Genomic DNA, 23,607 nt, shown 5'->3' with positions numbered 1-23,607 from the left:
CAGACTGAGAGATATGCTCAAGGATAATGGATATACAGCTGTGGATTACCATATTGGTTAAAGGAAGCACAATTTTAAGGCATTTTTTATCCATTGGGAACACAGTTTTGGATCAATATCTTGGCCAATGGGAACACAGCTATTGGGACACTTTCTTGACCAAGAGGAACTCAGATTAAGTTCACCTTCTTAGACAAAGAAAAGAGTAGGCTAAGGGACATTTGTTGAGTCTGCAGGAGAAAGCCTTGGGAGTGGAGGGACGGTATCTTGAAATAAGCTAAGAACATAGCTTTAGGGCACCTTGACCAATTAAAGCAGTTTGGCAATAGCTGTTTAGCCAATGGGAACATAGCTTTACGAGCAATTTCTTACTGATGAAAGAATAACGAAGGACAAAATCTTATACTAATGAAAACTAAACTTTGCCAATAATTTCTTGACCAGTAGAAACTCCGTTTTTCATGCTGTGATCTATGAAGACTATGAACCAGATTTCTTGGATGTGCACATTTTAAAGTCACATTTCTTCCACAATAAATACATGTTTTATTGGTATCTACGTCAGCTCCCCAAAATTCAGTCCTCATCCCCCACTCAAGATCTAGTTGACAATAATGACTCAATGGCCAGTGTCTTGCACTTTGACCTTTACAATGGAAAGCCAGGCCACAGAATTTTGCTGAATGTGCCACCCAACAATTCTATTTGTTAATAAATACAAAGGCTTAGTAAATTCACATACCTCCCTAAGATTTTAATGTAGTTCTGTATTCATTGAGCAGTAGGTACTTTTGGAGATCAGACAGTCATGCAAAGGAGGCATGGGAATGTGAAGTGGCTTGGTTCTAAGGTTACATCAGTCACAGAGTTTCATGGTAACAGCTGGCAATTAGAAATAAGAAATTCTTGTTTCTAATTCTTAGTTCAGTCACAGTTCTGTGTGTGACCATCTCCACTTCAAAAATGGTTTTGAAAATCATGCCTACACCAGAGCAAGTTGCATATCTGCTTCTGAAGTGCAAATGCATAGCGATCTGTAGTTCAAGGCACCCCAGAAATACAAATTATTCTATTATTATGAGACAGGAATGCAAAGCAATTCCTGAACAAGTAGTCAGCATTTCTTGGTGGTGGAGGGAATAGCAAGAGTTCAGACAATACCAGATGGAAACTGCAGTTCCTCCTTGACTGCAGGGAATAAAAAATTATCAACCACCATGTGTTCTTTAGCCAATCAGTTCCAGTTGGAGAGAACACTCAAGCCACATTCAGTCTTCCTCTGAGCTGGATTCATCTTCAGAGAGATCAGGAACTGGGAATCTCAAGATGGCCGCCACCCCTGTCAGCTGGCTGAGTTCTGAATTGGGAATTAGCAAAATAAAAACATTCAAAATTTAAAAAGAAATTAATCAGTGAAACTCTTATCTGAAATTCTCATTTGCCAAAAATTGAAAAGTTAATTCTGTAGCTGGTTTCCAATACATTAATAGCTAAAACTTACTTAGAACAATGGTCCCCAAATTTCATCCTTGAAATTTGCAAGCCAATGAGGGTTTAGGATTGCTACAATGAATATGCATGACTCTGTTTGCGTGCACTGTCTCCACTGTATGCAAATAATGTAGATCACATCCATATGCATTGTGGTAATCCCGAAAACCTGACTGGGTTGTAGCTCTCAAGGACTAAGTCTGGGGATTCCTGCTTCAGAAGATGACTTCATATGAGAGGCATTGGAAGGTATCTTAAAATAGCAGTACTACCAATTATTATTTTAGTTAAGTTGTCATCTAAAGAGAAAGAAACAAAAAAATTCCCCTTTCATTGTTCCAACTTACAGTTCATTCCTGAGGAGATATGAAAAGGAAAATTTTCAAAGGCTTGGGTGTTTTTTATATAGGTAAATACAGAGTTACCTGAGTGTGTCTACCATATTTGGATAAGTGGATTTTTAGCTAGCTGAATGTGTGCATATATTTGTGGCTCTATAGAACAAGGGTTCTCAACCCAGTTCCTTGGGACAAACCTAGTCACACACAGGTTTTCAGGATATCCACAATAAATCTGCACATAATAGATTTTCATACAATGGCATGCAAATTTACCTCATGCAAATTCACTGTGGATATCCTGAAAACCAAGGACTGGGTTGAGAAACACTGCTACAGAAAAATAGTTATTTCAGAGACATGTTTGAAAACTGTGTGTACACATTTACTTTTCAATAAAGTACGTGTTTATATTTCACCATAATATTACAATGTGTAAAACTGTACTCAAACTTCCAGCAGGAGAGGACCACAAGGATCTTCCTCATATTTCTCCTAGAAGCCGAGGCAGAGGACACAGACAGCCATCCAGGGTTCGACTTCCATACCCCAGCTTCCACAGGCCCTCTATACTTCCAGTTGGAAGTATAGGACTGGAAAGTGATCGAGGGGTTAAAGGGGCACTTGGAGAAGATAAGGCCATCGCGGAAAGATTAAATGATTTCTTTGCTTCGGTGTTTACTGAAGAGGATGTTGGGGAGGTACCCGTAATGGAGAAGGTTTTCATGGGTAATGATTCAGATGGACTGAATCAAATCACGGTGAACCTAGAAGATGTGGTAGGCCTGATTGACAAACTGAAGAGTAGCAAATCACCTGGACCGGATGGTATACACCCCAGAGTTCTGAAGGAACTAAAAAATGAAATTTCAGACCTATTAGTAAAAATTTGTAACTTATCATTAAAATCATCCATTGTACCTGAAGACTGGAGGATAGCAAATGTAACCCCAATATTTAAAAAGGGCTCCAGGGGCGATCCGGGAAACTACAGACCGGTTAGCCTGACTTCAGTGCCAGGAAAAATAGTGGAAAGTGTTCTAAACATCAAAATCACAGAACATATAGAAAGACATGGTTTAATGGAACAAAGTCAGCATGGCTTTAACCAGGGCAAGTCTTGCCTCACAAATCTGCTTCACTTTTTGAAGGAGTTAATAAACATGTGGATAAAGGTGAACCGGTAGATATAGTATACTTGGATTTTCAGAAGGCGTTTGACAAAGTTCCTCATGGAGAGGCTTCTAGGAAAAGTAAAAAGTCATGGGATAGGTGGCGATGTCCTTTCGTGGATTGCAAACTGGCTAAAAGACAGGAAACAAAGAGTAGGATTAAATGGGCAATTTTCTCAGTGGAAGGGAGTGGACAGTGGAGTGCCTCAGGGATCTGTATTGGGACCCTTACTGTTCAATATATTTATAAATGATCTGGAAAGAAATAAGACGAGTGAGATAATCAAATTTGCAGATGACACAAAATTGTTCAGAGTAGTTAAATCACAAGCAGATTGTGATAAATTGCAGAAAGACCTTGTGAGACTGGAAAATTGGGCATCCAAATGGCAGATGAAATTTAATGTGGATAAATGCAAGGTGATGCATATAGGGAAAAATAACCCATGCTATAATTACACAATGTTGGGTTCCATATTAGGTGCTACAACCCAAGAAAGAGATCTAGGTGTCATAGTGGATAACACACTGAAATCGTCTGTGCAGTGTGCTGCGGCAGTCAAAAAAGCAAACAGAATGTTGGGAATTATTAGAAAAGGAATGGTGAATAAAACGGAAAATGTCATAATGCCTCTGTATCGCTCCATGGTGAGACCACACCTTGAATACTGTGTACAATTCTGGTCGCCGCATCTCAAAAAAGATATAATTGCGATGGAGAAGGTACAGAGAAGGGCTACCAAAATGATAAGGGGAATGGAACAACTCCCCTATGAGGAAAGACTAAAGAGGTTAGGACTTTTCAGCTTGGAGAAGAGACGACTGAGGGGGGATATGATAGAGGTGTTTAAAATCATGAGAGGTCTAGAACGGGTAGATGTGAATCGGTTATTTACTCTTTCGGATAGTAGAAAGACTAGGGGGCACTCCATGAAGTTAGCATGGGGCACATTTAAAACTAATCGGAGAAAGTTCTTTTTTACTCAACGCACAATTAAACTCTGGAATTTGTTGCCAGAGAATGTGGTTCGTGCAGTTAGTATAGCTGTGTTTAAAAAAGGATTGGATAAGTTCTTGGAGGAGAAGTCCATTACCTGCTATTAAGTTCACTTAGAGAATAGCCACTGCCATTAGCAATGGTTACATGGAATAGACTTAGTTTTTGGGTACTTGCCAGGTTCTTATGGCCTGGATTGGCCACTGTTGGAAACAGGATGCTGGGCTTTATGGACCCTTGGTCTGACCCAGTATGGCATTTTCTTAAGTGTGCATTTCATCACCCTTTACTATAAATTTACACAAACTGGGGTGATACACTAACAGAAAATGATTTCAAAGCAAGAGTCAATAAGGTCTTTCTCATTTCTTTCAACAGGTAATAGAAGCTACCAACAACTGAAGGATGCCCGGGCAACATTGTGCCACCAAAGCTGTTGCTGCTGTTATCACTTCTACTGCTGTCCAGACCAATGTCCTGATTCACAGTGAGAAACTGGGGTCAGTGTGAAATATATCTGCAGATCAATTCTCTCAGGAAACAAGTGCAGGAATTCAGAAAGGAGATGGAGGTACTAAGAAGCATCTCGGAGAATGAGGATTACATCGATAAAAAGCTTATCGAGGCATCAAAGATGGAGAACTGGATCACAACATGACAACTACTAGTCCCTACACCCTGACTCTGATTTCCTTTGAGCTGAAGAACCATTAGGCAACTCTGAAAGTGGAGGAGGAGAAACCATTCCAGGATGAGGAGGAACCAAAACATGTAGACTCCAAAGCTGTATACTTAACAGAGGGTAGTGGTGGTTGGTGATTTGCCTCTGAGGTGCACAGAGGCATTCATCTGCTGAACAGACATGTTGTCCTGGGAAGTGTGCTGTCTGCCAGGTGCCAAAATCTAAGACATTACAGACAGAATGCTGAAAATCCTCAAAACTACCAACTGCTGCTCATGCATATTGGCACAAACATAGTTAACATCAGTGACATAAAAAATTAGTACAGTGAATGTTGGTGAAACAAATTCAATGAAATTGTTAAAGGACTGTCTTAACACCCACACTGATGGACTCAGTTTCACCTATCTGGTAGGTCATATATAACGATCAATCCACAATCATAGTCACTTTTTTTTTTTAAGTTCAAATTTTTTAATTATGCAAATAAAACCAGCACTTTCCTTAATAAGCGTTTCTTGGATCCAACTGCTGTAGACATCCCATCAGGGGTTCAGCAATGCCACAATGTCACACATTAAGGAAACTCTCATTAGTGAAGTGTATGCAGCAGCCATGCCTCGAAATGTAACGTTATGTTGGGCTGTCAAGTGATTTTATGGCTCTTGGAGAGAGAGAGTAAAGCAGATAGGTGCACAGGTGGTATTCTCTTCCATCCTCCCAGTCAAGCACAGTCACAGGAAGGGAAACTCGCATTCATAGATAGTGTTGACAAGAGAGTCTTGGCTTCCTGGACCATGGGATGATATTTCAAGGACTGTTGAGCACAGATGGAGTCACCAGCCAAAAAAAGTGGCAGTGTCTTCCAATTTAGACTTGCAAACCTACTGAGAAGTATAGTCAGGAATGGGTGAACAAAACCCTAAGTTAAGTAAAACATGAAATACTTGTATAGAAATGGGAAAAAAGGGCAATATCTGGAAAAGCTATGTACACTAATACTCATAGGGCCGGATGGTCGCCGCATCTCAAAAAAGATATAGTTGCGATGAAGAAGGTACAGAGAAGGGCAACCAAAATGATAAAGGGGATGGAACAGCTCCCCTATGAGGAAAGGCTGAAGAGGTTAGGGCTGTTCAGCTTGGAGAAGAGACTGCTGAGGGGGGAATATGATAGAGGTCTTTAAGATCATGAGAGGTCTTGAAAGAGTAGATGTGACTCAGTTATTTAAACTTTCGAATAATAGGAGGACTAGGGGGCATTCCATGAAGTTAGCAAGTAGCAAATTTAAGACTAATCAGAGAAAATTCTTTTTCACTCAATGCACAATAAAGCTCTGGAATTTGTTGCCAGAGGATGTGGTTAGTGCAGTTAGTGTAGCTGGGTACAAAAAAGGTTTGGATAAGTTCTTGGAGGAGAAGTCCATTAACGGTTATTAATCAAGTTTACTTAGGGATTAGCCACTGCTATTAATTGCATCAATAGCATGGGATCTTCTTAGTGTTTGGGTAATTGCCAGGTTCTTGTGGCCTGGTTTGTCCTCTGCTGGAAACAGGATGCTGGGCTTGATGGACCCTTGGTCTGACCCAGCATGGCAATTTCTTATGTTCTTATGTTCTTATTTGCGCCTGCCCAGAGGCAGGTGCAAAAGGTAAGACAAGAGTCGGGGGGGGGGGGGGGGGGTTAGAGTAGGGCTGGGGGGGGGGGGGAAAGGGAAAGGTTAGGGGAAGGGGTGGGAAGGTTAGGTTAGAGGGAAGAGAAGTTCCCTTCCAGGCCGCTCCGATTTCGGAGTGGACTAGGAGGGAACGGAGGAAGGCAGCACAGTAAGATGCACAATTGTGCACCCCCTTGCGCGCATAGACCCTGGATTTTATAACATGCGCGCGCATGTTATAAAATCGGGCGTACATGTGTGTGCGCCGGGTAGTCCACGTACATGTAAGCTGTTCACACTTCTTTTAAAATCTACCCCTCTGTATGGGAAATAAAATTCTGGATCTAGAGCCAATCATTAAACAAGATGATTTAGATTAGTGGGTCCCAACCCTGTCCTAGGGTTGGGAACCCTAGGACATGTTGTGGAGACAGTGCATGCAAATATTCTCTCATGCATATTCATTGTGGATATCCTGAAAACCTGACTGGCTGGGGGTCTCCAAAACAGGGTTGGGAACCACTGATTTAGATGTAGTGACGGTCATGGAGACTTGATACACAGAAAACCACGACTAGGATATAGTTATACTGGGCTACAATCCATTCAGGAAGGATCAAAAAGGAAGGAAGGGAGGAACGGGACATTATATATAAAAAATATTATTAAAGCAACAAAATTGCAGGGCTTATGAGGTAACGAGGAGGCACCATGGGTTAATTTGGAAAGAGAGAATGGAACATCTATTTATATTGGTGAAATATGCAGACCTCTATCAAAGACAGAGGAGATGGATAGAGATTTAATGGAGGATATTCACAAAATTGCTATGAAAGGGGAGGTGCCAGGGGATTTCAATCTGCCGGATGTTGATTGGGACATCCCAGCTTCAGTGTCTTCTGGAAGCAGGGAGATCTTTGATTCTCTGTGACTGGTAACGGAACCCACCTAGGAGGGAGCGATACTGGGCCTGGTGCTTACCATCGGGGACAGTATCTCTGATGTTGTAGTTGATGATCATCTGGGATCCAGTGATCACCAGATGGTGTGGTTCAGTATTAGAGCAAAGGCAAGGGTCCTAGATTTCAGGAAAACTCATTTTGTTAAAATGGGGGAGTACCTCAAGGAGTCGTCAGTTGGTTAGGAAAATTTACGGGAAGTAGATGAGCAGTGGGCAAAACTAAAAGGAGAAGTTATACAGGCAACTAACCTTTTTGTTAGGAAAGTAAATAAAGGAAAGGGGTGACTATGCTTTTCTAGAGTAGCAACTTAAAAGGTAAGGGAGAAAAGGTTAGCGTTCATAAACTACAAGAGATCACAGAAAGTGGAAGATATGCAACAATATCTGGAAAAGTAGTCAGTAATGCAAAAATTCAAATGGAAGAAAAAATAGCAGGTAAGATAAAATGGGATAAGATTTTTTTTTTTTAAGATATATTAGTGATAGAAGGAAGTGCATAAGTAGCATTGTAAGACTCAGAGTTGAAGGGGAGGAATATGTAGAGGCTGATGAGGAAAAAGCAAAATTCCTTAACAAATATTTCTGTTCAGTGTTCACTGTGGAGGGGCCTGGAGCAGGACCACATAAAACCAACACAAATAAGATTGACAGTGAGATAAACCTCAATCAATTTTCTGAATAGTGTGTTCATGGGGTACTCACTAAATTTAAAGTAGATAAGGCAATGGAGCCAGATGGGATACATCCAAGGGTATTGAGGGAACTTAGAGACCTTTTCAATGCTTCTTTGAGCTGGAAGTAGTTCCATAGTACTGGAGAGGGGAAGATGTACTTCCTATTCATAAAAGTGGAAGTAAGGATGAGGCTGGGAACTACAGGCCAGTTAATTTGTCCTCTGTAGTGAGCAAATTAATGGAATCGCTGCTAAAACAGAGGATAGTGCAGTTTCTGGAAACCAACAGCTTGCATGATCTGAAGCAGCATGGTAAATCTTGTCAGACAAATTTGATCAATTTCTTTGATTGGGTGACCAGAGAATTGGATCAAGGGAGAGCACTACAAATAGTATATTTGGATTTCAGTAAGGCTTTTGATACGATTCTTCACGGAAGACTTATAAATAAATTGAGGGCCCTTGGTATGGAATCTAGAGTAACTGACTAGATTAAAAACTGGCCAAGTTGGAGATGACAAAGGGTAGTGGTAAATGAAATTTACTCATAAAAGGGGGGCATAACTAGTGGTGTGCCTCAGGGATCAGTCCTGGGACCAGTTCTTTTCAACATTTTCATAAGCAACATAGCAGAAGGATTAGCAGGAAAGATTTGTCTTTTTGCTGATAATACCAAAATCTGCAACAGGGTAGACAACCAGGAAGATAAGGAGAGATCTACCTACTGGCAGCTAAGATTTAATGGTAAAAAATGCAGAGTAATGAATTTGGGCTGCAAAAATCCAGGGAAGAGCTGTAGGAGTGGAGGTGAAATTCTTCTAAGCACAAAAGAAGAGCAGGAACTGGGGCTTGATTGTATCTAATGATCTTAAGGTGGCCACACAGGTGGATAAAGTGACAGCAAAAATTGGAAAGATGCTTGGTTCTGCTGCCAGTCAATAGGTGGCTCAGTTTCCAAGAGGACCTAGCGACAGAGCGAACTTTCATTCTCTCGCCAACTAGTATCATTACGCTTTCCTAGGTTGTTTGGTTTCTCCCACCCATTCTATAGTTCCCACATCCTCTAGGGGGTCCATCTTGTTTTAGGTTTTTTCTTGTTTTGTTATCTATATGTACATGTCCAGGTTCTTTGTTAGAACTTGGTCCTGTACTATACTAGCATGTGCCTGCATGTTACCAGTTACCCTGCCGTGCTACTGCTACTCCCCAGGTCTCTTGTCATTGTGGCCCTGTCTCTCAAGAGGAACTTATTTGTAAGTGTGTTCAGCTGGATTTGTCTTTGTAGCTACATTCATTGTGTCCCCATTCTCCAGTCAAAATCCTGGTGGCCATCAGTTCAATCCATGGCGAAGGCAGCTGCTATGGGCAGAAGACCACACTGTCCTTGCTCCAGTAGCAGACTGCTTTTTTCTGCAGCTTTCTTTACCTCAGTCTTTGACTCCGGCCCACTCATCATCTCCTGATCCTTTACTGACAAGAATCATTACAGTCTCCCAGTATATCTAGCCCACCCACTGCAATGACATCCTTCAGTCAGGGACCCAGGGCTGGTGCTTCTATTAGGCAAACTAGGCAGTTGCCTAGAGTGCCAAAATTATGGAGGATACAAAATCCTGCCAATGTGAGGTTCAGAAGGGTGCTATGCCAGAGCCAATATTGCCAAGGAAAAGCACATTGTGTTGGAGCCACGACTGCTATAGGAGGGAGCACTGTGCTGGAGCTGTTGTCAACAAGCAAGCTGGGTAAGGGGACGCATGTCCAAGGGTTTGCCTAGGATGCCAAATGCTCTTGCACCGGTCCTGCAAGGCCCACAGACCAAAGCTCCCTCCAGAACCCATTAGGTGTCAGCATTGTGCATTGGCTGGGACTTTCTCCCTTCCAGGAACTGTGAGTTTGCTGCCTTTGAAGTATCCTTAACCCCAGATGACCTAATAAGCAGATGCCAGGCTCAGGAAAGATATGAATATCCTTAGTGGAGTATGCTGGAAATATACTACAAAGACATGAAATTTATTGGAAAATCAGTAAATACAAAAATTTGTGCTGCAGCTTCTGATTACTAGTATGTTATACTGTACTGATTGTAATGTTAACACTAGAATAAAAATAACTGAGCAAAAAAATATATAAATTGTATGAAAAAAAATATATATGATTTTTGTGAAGCAGTTTGCTCCTTTTGGCTTCCAGTTCAATCAGAACCTGTAGGGGGAAGCACTGGAGAGATGAAGTATATGGGCTCTATTTCTAAAGAGCCAGTTGTAAATCAAAATAATCTATTATTGTTACCCCTTCCTTTTATAATACCTGATATGAGTGAACCACCTGAGGGAGACACAGAGCCAGAAAATGTCTCTCCTATGGATGTATGGAGATTGGTTGCTAAGGTAGACAAGAAAATGTCCAGTTTCGTATCCCAAATTCATGTTTTTTCGACTCAAACTTAGAGGAGCAAGAAGCCAGATTAACAAAGGTGGAGACCTCTATTTCTACTTTTAACACTCAATTAGCTCCCTTACAAGTTGCGGGTACATCCTTTATTAAGGATAACCTATTCCTGCATAATCAAATTGAAACATTAGAAAACGAAATGAGATCCAATAATTTACGTTTTTTGAATTTTTCTTTTAACTAGGTTACTTTCCTCAAAAGAATTATTTAGAAAATATATGTGCAAAATTTTGTCTTTTGAGGAAGACAAGATTCCGGCTTTGTCAAAAATCTATTATATTTCTAATAAGAAAAAGATGATAGCTCAAGAGAGGGGTATGGATGTTTTAGAGAGTCCTGGCATCTCTACATTCCTAGAAGACTCAGTTGATAATATTTCGACTACAGCCACATTGTTTGTATCTTTTTCCTTGAAATGTGACAAAGATTTGGTTTTCCATAAATGCTTTCAGAATAAACATTTGGTATTTTGTGGACAGAAAATCCAGATTTTTCCGGATGTTTCTAGGGCCACTCAGGCACGTCAAAAACATTTCCTTACTTACAAACAAAAGGCTCTAGATATAAGTGCCAGTTTCTTTCTCAAATACCCCTATAAGTGTTTATTAACTTATCAGAATAACAAGTTTGAGTTTTATGATCCTGTATACTTAGATCAATTTATAAGGGACAAGGCTTAGAAGCTAGACAATTAGATAATTTTGGGGTTGAAATTGGTTGCAAAAAAAAAAAAAAAAGATACTGCTTAAGTTCTCTCCTTTTTCCCTCTAGATGTGGGCTAGAATATTTATAAATATGGATTATCTATGGTTTATGTATACAATTTTTTTCTTTGAATTCCTGAATTATTTCATTGTTAACAATGTTATAAATCTAATAAACAATAAATTTAAAAAAAAAAGAACTGGAGTCTACTGATCTGTGCTACCATTAATAGTTCTTCCCATTTTAATACTTTCTTTTTCTATCTAGCCCAGAAGAGCAGAAGAGAAAGAGAGGATTATGTAAAGAGTTTTAAAGAGAACTGCACCAGCACTAGAGGACTAAGCCCATGAAAAGATCACATTTTACTAATATCTTTGAGATTCTGTTTTAACTCAAAATGTAGGCTCTGAAATGTTTGGGAAGTTGAATTTTAAATGGATGCAGCAGGCAATAATATGCAAAGACTCAGAGTTGGAGAGATGAGACAGAGAGAGTGACGGAGAAAGAAAAACATCTTCTACTACACCTAGTGCCCCATGTTAAAGATGGAGGCCATAAGCGGGAAAAAATATACAAATTAAAAAAATAAAATATTGTGATCAAGAACAAAAAAGACAAGAGAAAAGGGAGAGAAGGAAAAGAGAACAAAAGTAAAAAAAAAAAAAGAACAAAAGAAATACAAGTTCCACCAGAACTAAAGGAGCCTACTTTTCAGGTCCTGCATGTGTGCTTCTACACCTCTGAGATTGTCAGAGGTGGTTTCTTTGCCTGAGTCCTCATGCCCACCCTAACATGTCCTGAAAATCTGGTGTGGATGGGACACCGAACACAACTTATTAGGGACACATACCCAGATACAAACACACAGGTACATCAATCTCAAAAGCCTTCTTTCAATTCAGAAAGAAGGGAGACTAATAAGGAGATAGGCAAAATGTGAGGTTTCTGAGGGAGATCGAAAAAGTGCTAGACAAACTGTGCACACCCCTGAGGACATGGCAACTCTGTGTTGTACAATACTTACGCTCGCCAGACACGTGCAGGCTGGAGAAAATGCTATGAAGAAACAAAAAAAAAAAAAGAGACAAAAAAATGAAGGGTTAAGATAATTATAAACAGTAAAAGCCAAATAAGGAGACAAGTGAAGGGCACATGGCATTTTTGACAGTGGTAAATTACTGGCCCCCAAGGAGCGAGGTGGCTGTGCAAATTCCTACAGCTCCCCTAAAATAACTGCATTCCAGTGTAATTAGCTTAGTCTGACATCTTTACCTATAAAATAAGCTCTTCCTTCTTTCAGGTATCTTCCCAATCCCTCACTTCATCCCTCATAAATCATCCTCCAGCAAGCCAGATTTGCTGCTGACGGTATAGAGACGTGACATCTGCAGATTCCACCAATCTGAATGTAACAAACCAGCAGCAGCAGGAGGACAAGGTTGCAACACCTACCCCATCAGGTTCCAACCTATAATTGTCACCAATCCCATGGTGTAATTCCCTACTGGTGACAGCACAAAGCTGTGACACTTGCAGATCCTCATTCCAATACTAATCTACCTCCAAGCTCACTATGTCATGGCCTAGTGGTGAAAGCTCAGAGCTGTGATATCTGCAGACCCAGGTTCAGATCCAATGATGATCTCAAATTTTAGCTATTAAAACTAAAAGCGGTAAAATCAATCACCTCTGATTAATTTCAGCTGATAAAACAAAATTGCTTTCCTCTAATAGGTGTTCCCTGATAACAGCAGTAAAACGAATCACATATTTTTATTTTATTTATGCATTTTATATACCGTCATTCCAAAAGAACACAACGGTTTACAAAAGCAACATTAACATTAAAGGTCCACACAACATCAGAACATGTTAGCTGTACTGTTAAATAGTAATTCATGATGTTTTGGTTCCTTTTAGGTAATCTTCTAGAGGTAGTCAGTGGGATAGTAACTGTCAATTGTTCACCAGTCCATATCTAAGTAATTTACTACACATATAGGTTACATGACTTCATTTCATTTCAGCGTGGAGGATTCTTCCAAAGCTTTCTAGGAAAGCTGTCTAGACATGTGCAGTTGTTTCCTGCATGACACTGGACCCCGGCTTTTCAATTCATATTCAGCTAATCAACAGAGAGGATAATAGAGAATAACTCTCAACAAGAAAGTGGGGAGGCTGTGTGACTCAGTTTCTGATGACGACAGCAGTGCAATATCTATTACAGGTAAGCAATATGCAGCATCTGATAAGCAGGTGCAAAGGAGCCACAATGATGAGACTCCCTAGCTAAGGACTGTCTCCAAGGAAAGGATAGTGAACTATCTATAGTCAGCAGGATTGCTGGACCCGAAGCAGACAAATCTGATTGATTTTTTTGATTGGGTGACTAAAGAATTGGATCGAGAAAGTGTGCTCAATGTAATCTACTTTGATTTCAGCAAAGCTTTTGATAGGAGGCTTGTTAATAAAATGAGAAGCTTGGGAGTGAGCGCCAAGTTGGTGACATTCCATCTCCATCTGCTGGCAGGAAAGCATAACCCACTGGTCCTGAGCCCATTTGTCTACATGTTAGGAAAATCAAGATACAGGTAATTGAATTTCATAGGTAGAGTAATATGTAGATGCTAAATTAAGTATATCATTCATCTTCAGGATTCCATTCCTTCCAACCCATGAAATCCTAAGCCTAGATCATTGCTGCATATTCTCAAGGACCTTATACACAGGCACATAATTTGTTGGGTTTTTTTAAATATCAGACCAATACTTTGGCAAGGAGATTGCCAGATATTTAACCCCCTTTATAGCCAGTTGGAAATGGATTTCTTTAAAGTACTTATTAATCATGGCTATAAAGACTTTCTGGCCCAAGTGTCAGAGATATTCACGGTTATCGCAACTGGACTATGGTCTGAAATATGGCAAATCAGCCCATAAACATCTATAACTTTGTGTATTAAACCCTTTGAACATAAATAAAGATTCAGGCAATTATAAGAGTTGTGCACAGTGGAGTATTAAGAGTAATCTCTATTATTTGGGAATCTCACCATCCAAACACCCACCAGCCCCAATCCTTGTACCAAAAGCTGTAAACTCTTATTGTGTTCCAATACCATTTTAGTCTGTCCAGACCTATCCAAAAGAGGACATTGATTCTATTTATTATAGTAGGTGTAATGCCCCACCTCACCTCTAATCTGGCATAGCCTCTGTCCTTGTGCTGCATTCCAGGAACATAGCTGAACTTCCTGCACGTCCTGTGCCCCTTTTATAGGACCTGTGTCTGGACTTCCTGTGACACACACAGGTGACATCACATCCTGCCTAGTATAAAAGGAAGCTCAGAACCATCTCCCAGTACCTTTGCAACAGGTCTCCCTGCTTGCTCTACAGTGCTAGTTGCTACAACATGTTCCTTGGCTTGTTCCAACCTTGCAGTCTCCTGTCTGTTCCGTTGTGTTCCCCCCCGGCCTGATTTCTCATTACCTTGACCTTAGCTTGGACCGTCAGACTTTGCTTTGCTCTCTGCCTGCCTTGACCTCAGCCTGGTCCTTCACTTTGCTTTGCTTGCTGTCTGCCCCAACCTCAGCACGGCCACTGATCCTGTGTACTTCTACCCTCCTCATACCCAGCCTGGAAAGCCCTACCAGCTGCTAGAACCTGTGGGCTCAACCCAAGGGAGAGAAGGCTGGTCAGGCAGAAGATCTAGTCTTGTGGCATATCAGCTGCCACCTGTTAAGGCCTATTTTGTGCCCGTACAAGACAGGATGTATAAACTTATCAGTGGCTCAAGGGCTCATTACCCTTACTCCATGACAGAAGGAGTTTAGATACTGTTTTTGTCTCCACCACCTTCACTGGGAGACTGTTCCATGCATTCACCACCCTCTCTGTAAAGAAATAATTCCTAAGATTATTCCTGAGTCTACCTCCTTTCACCCTCAACCCATGACCCCTCATGCTAGAGCCTCCTTTCTGTTCAAAGAGGCTCACCTCTTGTGCATGGAAATCTTTGAGAACAGAAACTAATACTCTCAATATTATATATGGATTCTGAGAAAGATATTTCAAAGCTCTGGAGCTGTAGCATTAAGTGTGTTGTGCCAGGGGCAGCAGGGTTCAAATCTGCAGCCCTGGGATCTTGCAGTGGAGCTACAGGGACTGGGAAAGGGGAGAGTGTGTGTGTTGGTGTGTGTCAGGGGGTGGGAGAGAAAGTTTTGGAGATTGACTGGTGATGAGAGGAGTGGAGGGATTTGCAAAGTGACTGAGATGGGGATATGTATGTATGCGTGGGGAGATGGCACTTCCTCCTTGCATGCTTCACTTTCTCCCTTCTCCCCTTCTGTGTGCATGGACATGGGTGTGGGTGGTAGGTGATGAGGTTTGTATAGGGGGTGCATATGTTGGGGAGGGAGTGATTGGATTAGGGTGAGTTGGGTGGGGAGGAACACCCCACTCCCATCCCTTCCTCTCTCCTCACTCTTATATATATATATATATGTACGTGTGAAATTGGGGGTGTAGGGAGGGGAAAGTGTATGTGTGTGTATATAGGAGTGGAGGGATGGGAATACGGCCATACCGGGCTAGAACTTGTTAAGGGAGGACAGAAAAGGAGGAAGAGTAGCTCTTTATGTCAAAAACAATATCCAGGCAACTGAACTGCAAGGAATAGGGGATAGAGAAGAAGCATTATAGGCCGTCCTAAAAAAAAAAAAAAAAAAGATGGTGCATCCATTTTTACTGGAGTGGTTTACAGGCTTCCGACTCAAATGGAAGAACTAGACAGAGATCTGATTGAAGACATCCAAAAGATGGGAAGGAAGGGAGATGTGTTGATTGCTGGAGATTTTAATCTGCTGGACATAAACTGGAGGATCCCTTCTGCAGAATCTAACAGAAGTAGAGAGATAGTGGATGCCCTGCAAGGGGCTCTGTTCAAACAAATGGTAATGAACCCACGAGAGAGGGAGTTATTCTTGACAGTGCTCACAAAAGCGGATAGCGTCTCAAATGTCCAGGTGGGTGCCCACCTCAGCACCAGTGATCAAACTGTATGGTTTGATATTGTAAATAGGATATGGAGAAGTCACACGAAGACCCAAGTTCTGAACTTCAAAAATATGGACTTTGCTGAAATGGGAAAATTCCTGGAGATGGAACTTGAAGACTGGGAGAAAATGGGAGAGGTGGAACAACTGTGGGCCAAACTAAAAGGAGCAATTAAAAAAGGCAACTAAACTTTATGTTAGAAAAGTAAATAAAAGCAAGGGAAATAAGAAACCTATCTGCTTCTCAAAGGAGGTGGCTGATAAAATAAAATCAAAGAACAGCATTAAAAAAATATAAAGGATCCCAAAAAGAGGAATACAGGGAAGAATATCTGGTTAAACTGAGAGAGACGAAGAAAGTAATCAGGAAAGCAAAAAGTCTGGCGGAAGAAAGGATTGCCAAAGAGAGGTGACAAAACCTTTTTCAGATACATCAGAGGAAGGAGAAAGGTCCGACGTGGTATAGTGAAACTGACAGGTGAAAAGGATCAATGTGTGGAAAGAGATGAAGAAAAGGTGGAAATACTAAACAAATACTTCAGTTCGGTGTTCACTAAGGAAGACCCTGGAGAAGGACCATCGCTGGTTAACAAGGCTGGATTTGACGAAACTCCATTTACAGAAGAGAATGTATGGGAACAGCTAGGAAAACTGAAAGTGGACAAAGCCAAGGGGCCTGATAATATTCATCCTAGGATGCTGAAGGAGCTCAGAGATGTGTTGGTGGGTCCGCTGAGTAAACTGTTCAATAGATCCCTGGAAACGGGAGTGGTGCCGAGCGACTAGAGAAGAGTGGTGGAGATCCCGCTTCACATGAGTGGGAGTGGAGAGGAGGCTGGAAATTACAGGTCAGTTAGCCTCACCTTGGTGGTGGGAAAATTAATGGAGACTCTGCTGAAAGAAAGGATAGATTCAAGACTGATACCAGACCAGGAATCCATGACACCCGTTCATATGGATGGAAGGAATCCATGATTTGAAAAGTTGGCTCACCCCTCTCCTTTAGATATCTCATTGAAACAGTGTTCAGTATAGTAACAAATGCATTTTGTTTACACGTTTGTTCATAAAGTTGTACGTTTTTGGTGGTGTTCATAACTTTATGAAAAGGTTGAAGAACCCTGAGCTAGTCTATCTTTGGTTCAGAACATCGCTAGAGGCAGGAAAGAAATACCCCAGCTAAAATGGGCTGGCTCCTGCTGGGCCAATCTGAGAACGGCAGACTGAACAGAACAAAAACATATTAACAGAGAGAAGCCAGCTTAGCTGGAAGGCAATGCCCCAAAGAATCAGATAGCTTATCAAGAGACAGCAAGCCATGAAACCCACAGGGCACCAGATCAAGGCTGACTGAGTGCGACCTAACAATGGAAGAGAAAAAAAAACAACACAGGTCAGAGGAGCCATAGCTGCCACTCACGCATTGGAAGAGAAAACTTCCTAGGCTCTAGAAGTTAACTGAAAGGGGGAAAAATAGCAAATCCTGACTAAGAAGAATGCTCCAAAGACACGAAGAAGAAGAAAACCCTCCAAAAGAGCCATGAGAACAATCTTACAAAATGTCTTCTCTTACAAAAAAGAAAAAAACTGAGCAGCTGCAGATCCTGGATCTACACAAGAAATCACCAAAACATTTAGAAATCTTTTTTCACAAAACTCTGGAAAGGTCCTCTATATCAGCACAACATAGAGGCGTGCGACCAGTCTGTGGCTCCATTGCACTTACTTGTCACATGAGAAATCATTTAATCATGCTTCACTTCAGTCAGTTATAGTTATTACTCATTTCCGCTACCCTGACTGCTTACCGCACGGTTCCTGCGTTGTCACGCACGCTGTCCACAAGCCGTACATAACGACTCCTCGTGGGGACATCCTGGTGCCTGCCAAAATGCACAATATAAGAAACTGAGAGCTCTTCCCTGAAGTTATCATACTCTTAAGGCTAGCAAACTGAGAGGAGAGGGTCCCCAGGACAGAATTTACAGTCACTGCTACTGGAAATGTCACTAATAACCCATGAGAGAAAGATTTATTTCTGTCCCATGATCGACTATGAAGAAGAGAGAAGAAAACCACTGTAAAGTTTTTTTTTTGTTTGGTTTTTTTTTTTAGAAGTATACAAGAACAGAAAACATTTGAAATTAGAATGATCAAACACTTTGACATAAAGACAAAAGGACTTACTAAGGACATTGGCTTCCTCACCCATTATGAAATATAGGCCCTTTCAACCAAAAAGTCTGATTGTCTCGCCTCTGGCATTCTCCCCACCCCCTTTCTTTTACTGAACTGTAAAAGAGCCAACCTTTCCCCCATCTAGGAGTGGGGAGACCAGAACCGGACACCAGGAAGGGGGGGGGGGGTGGATCAAGGGGAGTGGTGGAGGCTGGTGGGTGGACCGGTGATCATAAGTGTGAGCCGGAGCACCAGCCATCCTCTTCCTTTGGTGACTGAATTCCACAATAAAATGAGGGGTGAGGCTTCTATGGCCCTGTGTCCCAGACAGCGAAATGTGGGAAGGGGCCAACCCTGCAATGGCATGATGTTTAGGGAGTGCCTGTCACAATGTTTAGTGAGCACTTAGAAATTGTAAGGCAGCAGATGACAGCATGGCGACCCTGTGGGCATTTAGGAATTGAAATGCAGTTTTTGTTTATATCCTGTGATTAAATGTTTGTATGAACTGACCTATGCTGCGGCCATATACATCCAAATAAATATTTTCTCTCTTAAGTAGCAGTCATATACAGAGCTTTGACTGGTACAGTTCAGAAAGGTGGTAGGGGGAGGGGGGATAGGAAGGGTTGGGACAATAAGTGAGGGGGAGGAAAGAGGAGGTGAGATGCACCTGTCACAGCTGAGACATACATGCAGACAGCCTACGAGCTAGATCAGAGGTTCCCAAACCTGTTCTGGGGGAGCCCCAGCCAGTCATGAAAATGCATGAGATAAAATTTGCATGCTATGAAAGCAGAGCAAGTAAATATATCTCATTTATTTAAAAACTTTTCTATACTGTCGCTAAGTTATATACCATCGCAACGGTTTACAAATAGGCACAGACTAAAGTAAGTAAATGTAGGATATCTTACATTCTAACAGGTGCCAATAAAGTTCGGCTACAATTTCATAAATAAAATCATTATTTGAGTATTGTTGGTCAAGTCCAGGTATATTATTGAGTTACTATCTCTTTGAGATATTACTTCTTAAATGTAGGATTGAGTAAATTCATTCTCATCTGCATTACCCTGTACTTTCTTTCTCTACCCTCCAGACTCTTTAGTGAAGGCTTTTTTAAAGAGCCGTGTTTTTAAATTTTTCTTACAAGTTTTGAGATTACTTTGTAATCTGAGTTCAGGGGGCATCGTGTTCCATAGTATGGGCCCAGCCATTGATAAAGCCCTTTCTCTCACTTGGGTTAATTTTGCTGACTTTACTGAAGGGATTGTTAGTAGTGCTTTGTTTGCTGAGCGGAGGTTTCTTTGTGGAACGTGTACTCGTAAGGCTGTGTTTAGCCAGTCTGCTTCTTAATCATATATTAGTTTGTGTATGGTGCATAAGGCTTTGTATTTTATCCTGTATTCGATGGGCATATTCATTGTGGATATCCTGAAAACCCGACTGGCTGGGGGTCCTCCACGACAGGTTTGGGAACCGCTGACCTAGATGACTGTACTATTTAAATCCAGCATAACTACACAGTTTCTTCACTGACTTGATGGAGACTGGATAAGTCTTGAAGGACTGTCACAGATACATTGTTAGTCCAATAAAAAGGTTTCACCTACATCCTACTTCTTGACCCTTAATTCCACACATATGTAAGAGGACTAATAAAGCAACCACAATTCTTTTTTTCAAGTTTTGTTCTTTTAAACTTCTGTTATATAATTGGTGGCTTTGGGATTTTGTTCAGGTGCTTCTATGAAGGCTGGGGACAATTGCTCTGAGCAAAACAGTAGCCCAGATGCTTCATTCATGGCCTGAACTCTTACCTTGCAAACACACTCCTGGTCTGAGCAGTTGCCAGCTGCAGAAACACTGTATTCAACATAAGTGCTTTGTTCTGTCTCTCTTTCTTCTCCATTGCCTGTTTACCTATTTTTCTCTCCCTCTTCTGTCTCTCTTTTCCTTTACATATTGTATCCTGACTCCTCTATAGAAAGGAAAGGGGAGGGGGAGACTAGCAGAGAAGAGGGAAAATAGAGAGGGAGACGGGCAGAGAGACCGAGGTAGAGGAAGAAGGCAGGAGGAAAAAGGACTCAATAAAAGACATGTGCATGTGTGGGTAGGAAATGCAAGAGGCAGGCAGAAATAAAGACAAGAGGGGAAGAGAATGAAGTTCTGCACTAAAATCAGCAGAGCATCCACAGGTAACTGGCTGTAAACCCCAGCTCCATACAAAGACAAACATACACACAGATATGTACCATCTTTTTCCTCTTCCCTTCAGTAAAACCCTGCTGTTTCCTTTCCACATTACACCAGTTTATCTCTCCCCCCCCCACCACCGTGTCCTCTTTGAAGCTCAGGTGTGGGGAAATCCCCCTTCACATGTGCTAACCTAGTTTTCCCTCAATTATCTTCCCTCCCATCTCCCTGAACCTTTGTAAGAAAATACTAAATCTTCTTTGTAGTCCCCCTCTGGAGTGATCCTATCCAGCCCTCCCATGAAACACCTGGCTCACACCTGGGGAATGAAGGCAAGGTAATAGATCTGTTCCTGGGACAAGATCAGGTCTGAAGGAGCGCGGGGAACGAGGGCCAGGAATTCTGGCTCTACCCGAGGGAGGAGAGAGAGAGAGAGAGAAGTACAAGGGCTTTGTTAGTTTCTTGTATCGTTTCATCTCTAAAGCACAGACATACTTCCTCATAAATCATTTTTGCCTTAGTTTCAGCCCTTCTTGTGGCAGCAGGAAAAGGGATTCTTCAAAGCATTTTTTTTTTTAAAGTTACACGATTCTGTTTACAAACCGTGCTGTGGGGCCTCATAACTCTGTACAGCAACAGTTAAGGTTTTAGGTGGAGAGAACAGTCATAAATTATTATGTTTTGTTTTTTTTTAAATTGAAGAACCCTCTCACAAAAAAAATAAAATAAAATCACCACAGGTGCCAGCTCTGTGGGTGCCTTGAGCACCCCCGATATTGTCCCCCTGTACTCCTGTGAATCGGAAGCTGAGCGCTCCATGCCTCAGGGCTGTGGGGGAGGGCAGTAAGGAAGTTCTTCTGTCTCCCAGCCCCTGCTGCCGCCACCTTCCTCTGCACAGCCCACTGACTGGCTGCAGAACATCTGACCAATGGGGCTTCATTATGCTGCTATGCTCTGCCCATTCATTCTACAGACAGCTCAGGGAATGAGGAATACAGGGGAGTGAGTGAATACATGCTAACAGAACACACCTTGAGGGCTGAGGGCTCGCCAGTACCACATAAGGGTCTTTCCTGATTCTGCTTGTGGGGAAGGGAGCATAAGGAAGTTAGGTCACGTGCTCCCCAAGTTACCTGAAAAGCTCATCACTGATCAGCAAAATGTCAATCGCCAAAGCCTCATTTGCCTTTTCCACATGTTTGATCCTGCAAGGAGGAGAAGTAAAGTTAGAACGAAGGAGTAGGAGCAAGACAAAGACAGGAAAACAAATCATGATCCTTGGTGCCATGAAAACTGTCAGAGGAACCCAAATTCTGCTATTAACTCCGTATGTGTGCCCTTGTGCCAAGTCATTTTATATCTTTGTGCTTCAGTTCAGACTGTGGTGGAGCCAGGGATCAGAAACAAGTCACTATCTCACCGTATCTCAGCTTACCCAAATGTAACTGTGTAATATTAGTCTTCCTAGTTTCATGTCGTCCATACAGAATTTATATGGGGCCTTCGCACTAAAGGTTAGCATACACCTATCAAAGTGGATTATAGACTAAAACACAAGCATGCAGAAGATAGCATTTATTTGTATTTAAATAAAGAAACATCATATACAAATAAGGCTTTAGCAGGTGTGCAAAAAAAGTGCATGGTATGCTCACTTTCACCCACTATTCCCCACGTGCCTATAAAGTAAAACAAATTAACATGTTAGCATACCAGCATGCTAACATTTAATATTGGGAGGAGATCATGCCCTCACAGTTTCCCTCCACCTCTCCCATCCCCTACTCCTGCAGTACAAAATAAAAAGTTGTCTGTGTCCCATCCCACTATCCCCTCTCTCAGCAGCAAAGTACAGGAGACTGGGTACCTCCCCCTAACCCGTGACACAAAAATGCAAGATCCCACCCTCCCGCCTGCCAGCAGGTGCCTACCCCCTTTCCAGAGTCTTAGGTCTCAAGGTGGGGGCAGAAGACAGCATGACTCCCTTCTACCTCGCAGGTACTAGCATCCAAAATGGCATCGGCTGACCTTGCACAATCTTTTACTTCATACATGTGCAAAGGACAGTATGAGGTCAGCTGGTGCCATTTTGACTGTTAGCAGCCACTAAGCAGGAGTTAGTCATGCTCTCTGCTGCCTCCACCCAGGTACCCTGCACTGGAAGGGGTAGTCTTTGAAAGGGGGGAGGGTAAGACACCCAGGAGCCTGCATTTTTGTGATGGGGCCGGAGACTTGGATGGAAGTTCCATGGTTCCTGCATTTTTTTTTTTTAATCGGGGAGGCAAGACTGAGATACACAGAACCTTTGAATTTTGTGCCAGGAGATGGGGGAGGGAATAACATTCCCTTTGCATCATTTAGCGCAAGGAATTTCTAACACGCACATGCTACGGGCACACAATATAAACCAGCCTGAGGGCTACATTAAGAGATCGGATGGGGGAAGCTCCCTCTTTGAAGTCTGGAGTGGTGGGGGAAATGTCTACAGAGAAGAATGAGATGTGAAGAAGACCTCCTGAGTCTATTAAAAGAAGTTCTTCCCAGAGGTCCCTTGTTGATGTCACTTCCAGCTGGAAGCGATATGCTTCTGCACCAATGGCTAGTACCTGATGCACCTCTGCAGGCTGGATAGATTTTTCCAATGGGATGGATGCGAACCAAAGTTTGCTCATCCCTGCTGTAGAGCTTAATTTTAGAATGTACACTACAAACTTTTCTGCATGGCTTCAAAAAAAAGCATTTCACAGTGAGGTAGCGGAATAACAACACATACACAAAGCAGGAAGTTAACAAGAAAAAAAAGCAGAATTGCTTTTTTTATTATTTTCTCACAATTAAGTATTAAATTAGAAAACAGCAAAGCATAAATGGTAACCACACCCATTCCCCATTTAGAGTATATTATTGAACAATGTAAGCGTATAATAATGGCACACTATGGATAATTGAGAAACCACATATTTGTGCCTGACTGTAAACCGTTGTGATGGTGCTCTACTATACGACGGTATAGAAAAGTTTTAAATAAATAAATAAATAAATAAGTGAT

At 41.8% G+C, this 23,607-nt stretch overlaps 1 protein-coding gene across 1 annotated transcript in view; it reads right to left on the bottom strand.

Moving 5' to 3' along the window:
• Positions 1–729: 729 nt before the first annotated feature.
• Positions 730–23,607, bottom strand: part of PELO (pelota mRNA surveillance and ribosome rescue factor) — a 103,583-nt gene continuing 80,705 nt past the window's right edge. The window contains exons 10-13 of the mRNA XM_029606766.1: positions 21,692–21,763; positions 17,990–18,064; positions 12,149–12,180; positions 730–1,357 (exon numbers count right to left, since the gene is read on the bottom strand). Of these exons, the coding sequence (XP_029462626.1) occupies positions 1,269–1,357; positions 12,149–12,180; positions 17,990–18,064; positions 21,692–21,763 (268 nt within the window). The 3' untranslated portion in view covers positions 730–1,268. The remainder of the gene's footprint in view (positions 1,358–12,148; positions 12,181–17,989; positions 18,065–21,691; positions 21,764–23,607) is intronic.

This window comes from Rhinatrema bivittatum, chromosome 6 (genome assembly GCF_901001135.1).
Source record: "Rhinatrema bivittatum chromosome 6, aRhiBiv1.1, whole genome shotgun sequence".
NCBI lineage: Eukaryota > Metazoa > Chordata > Amphibia > Gymnophiona > Rhinatrematidae > Rhinatrema > Rhinatrema bivittatum.
Note: the sequence above shows the minus strand (reverse complement) of the source record. Positions and strands in the feature narration are given on the sequence as shown.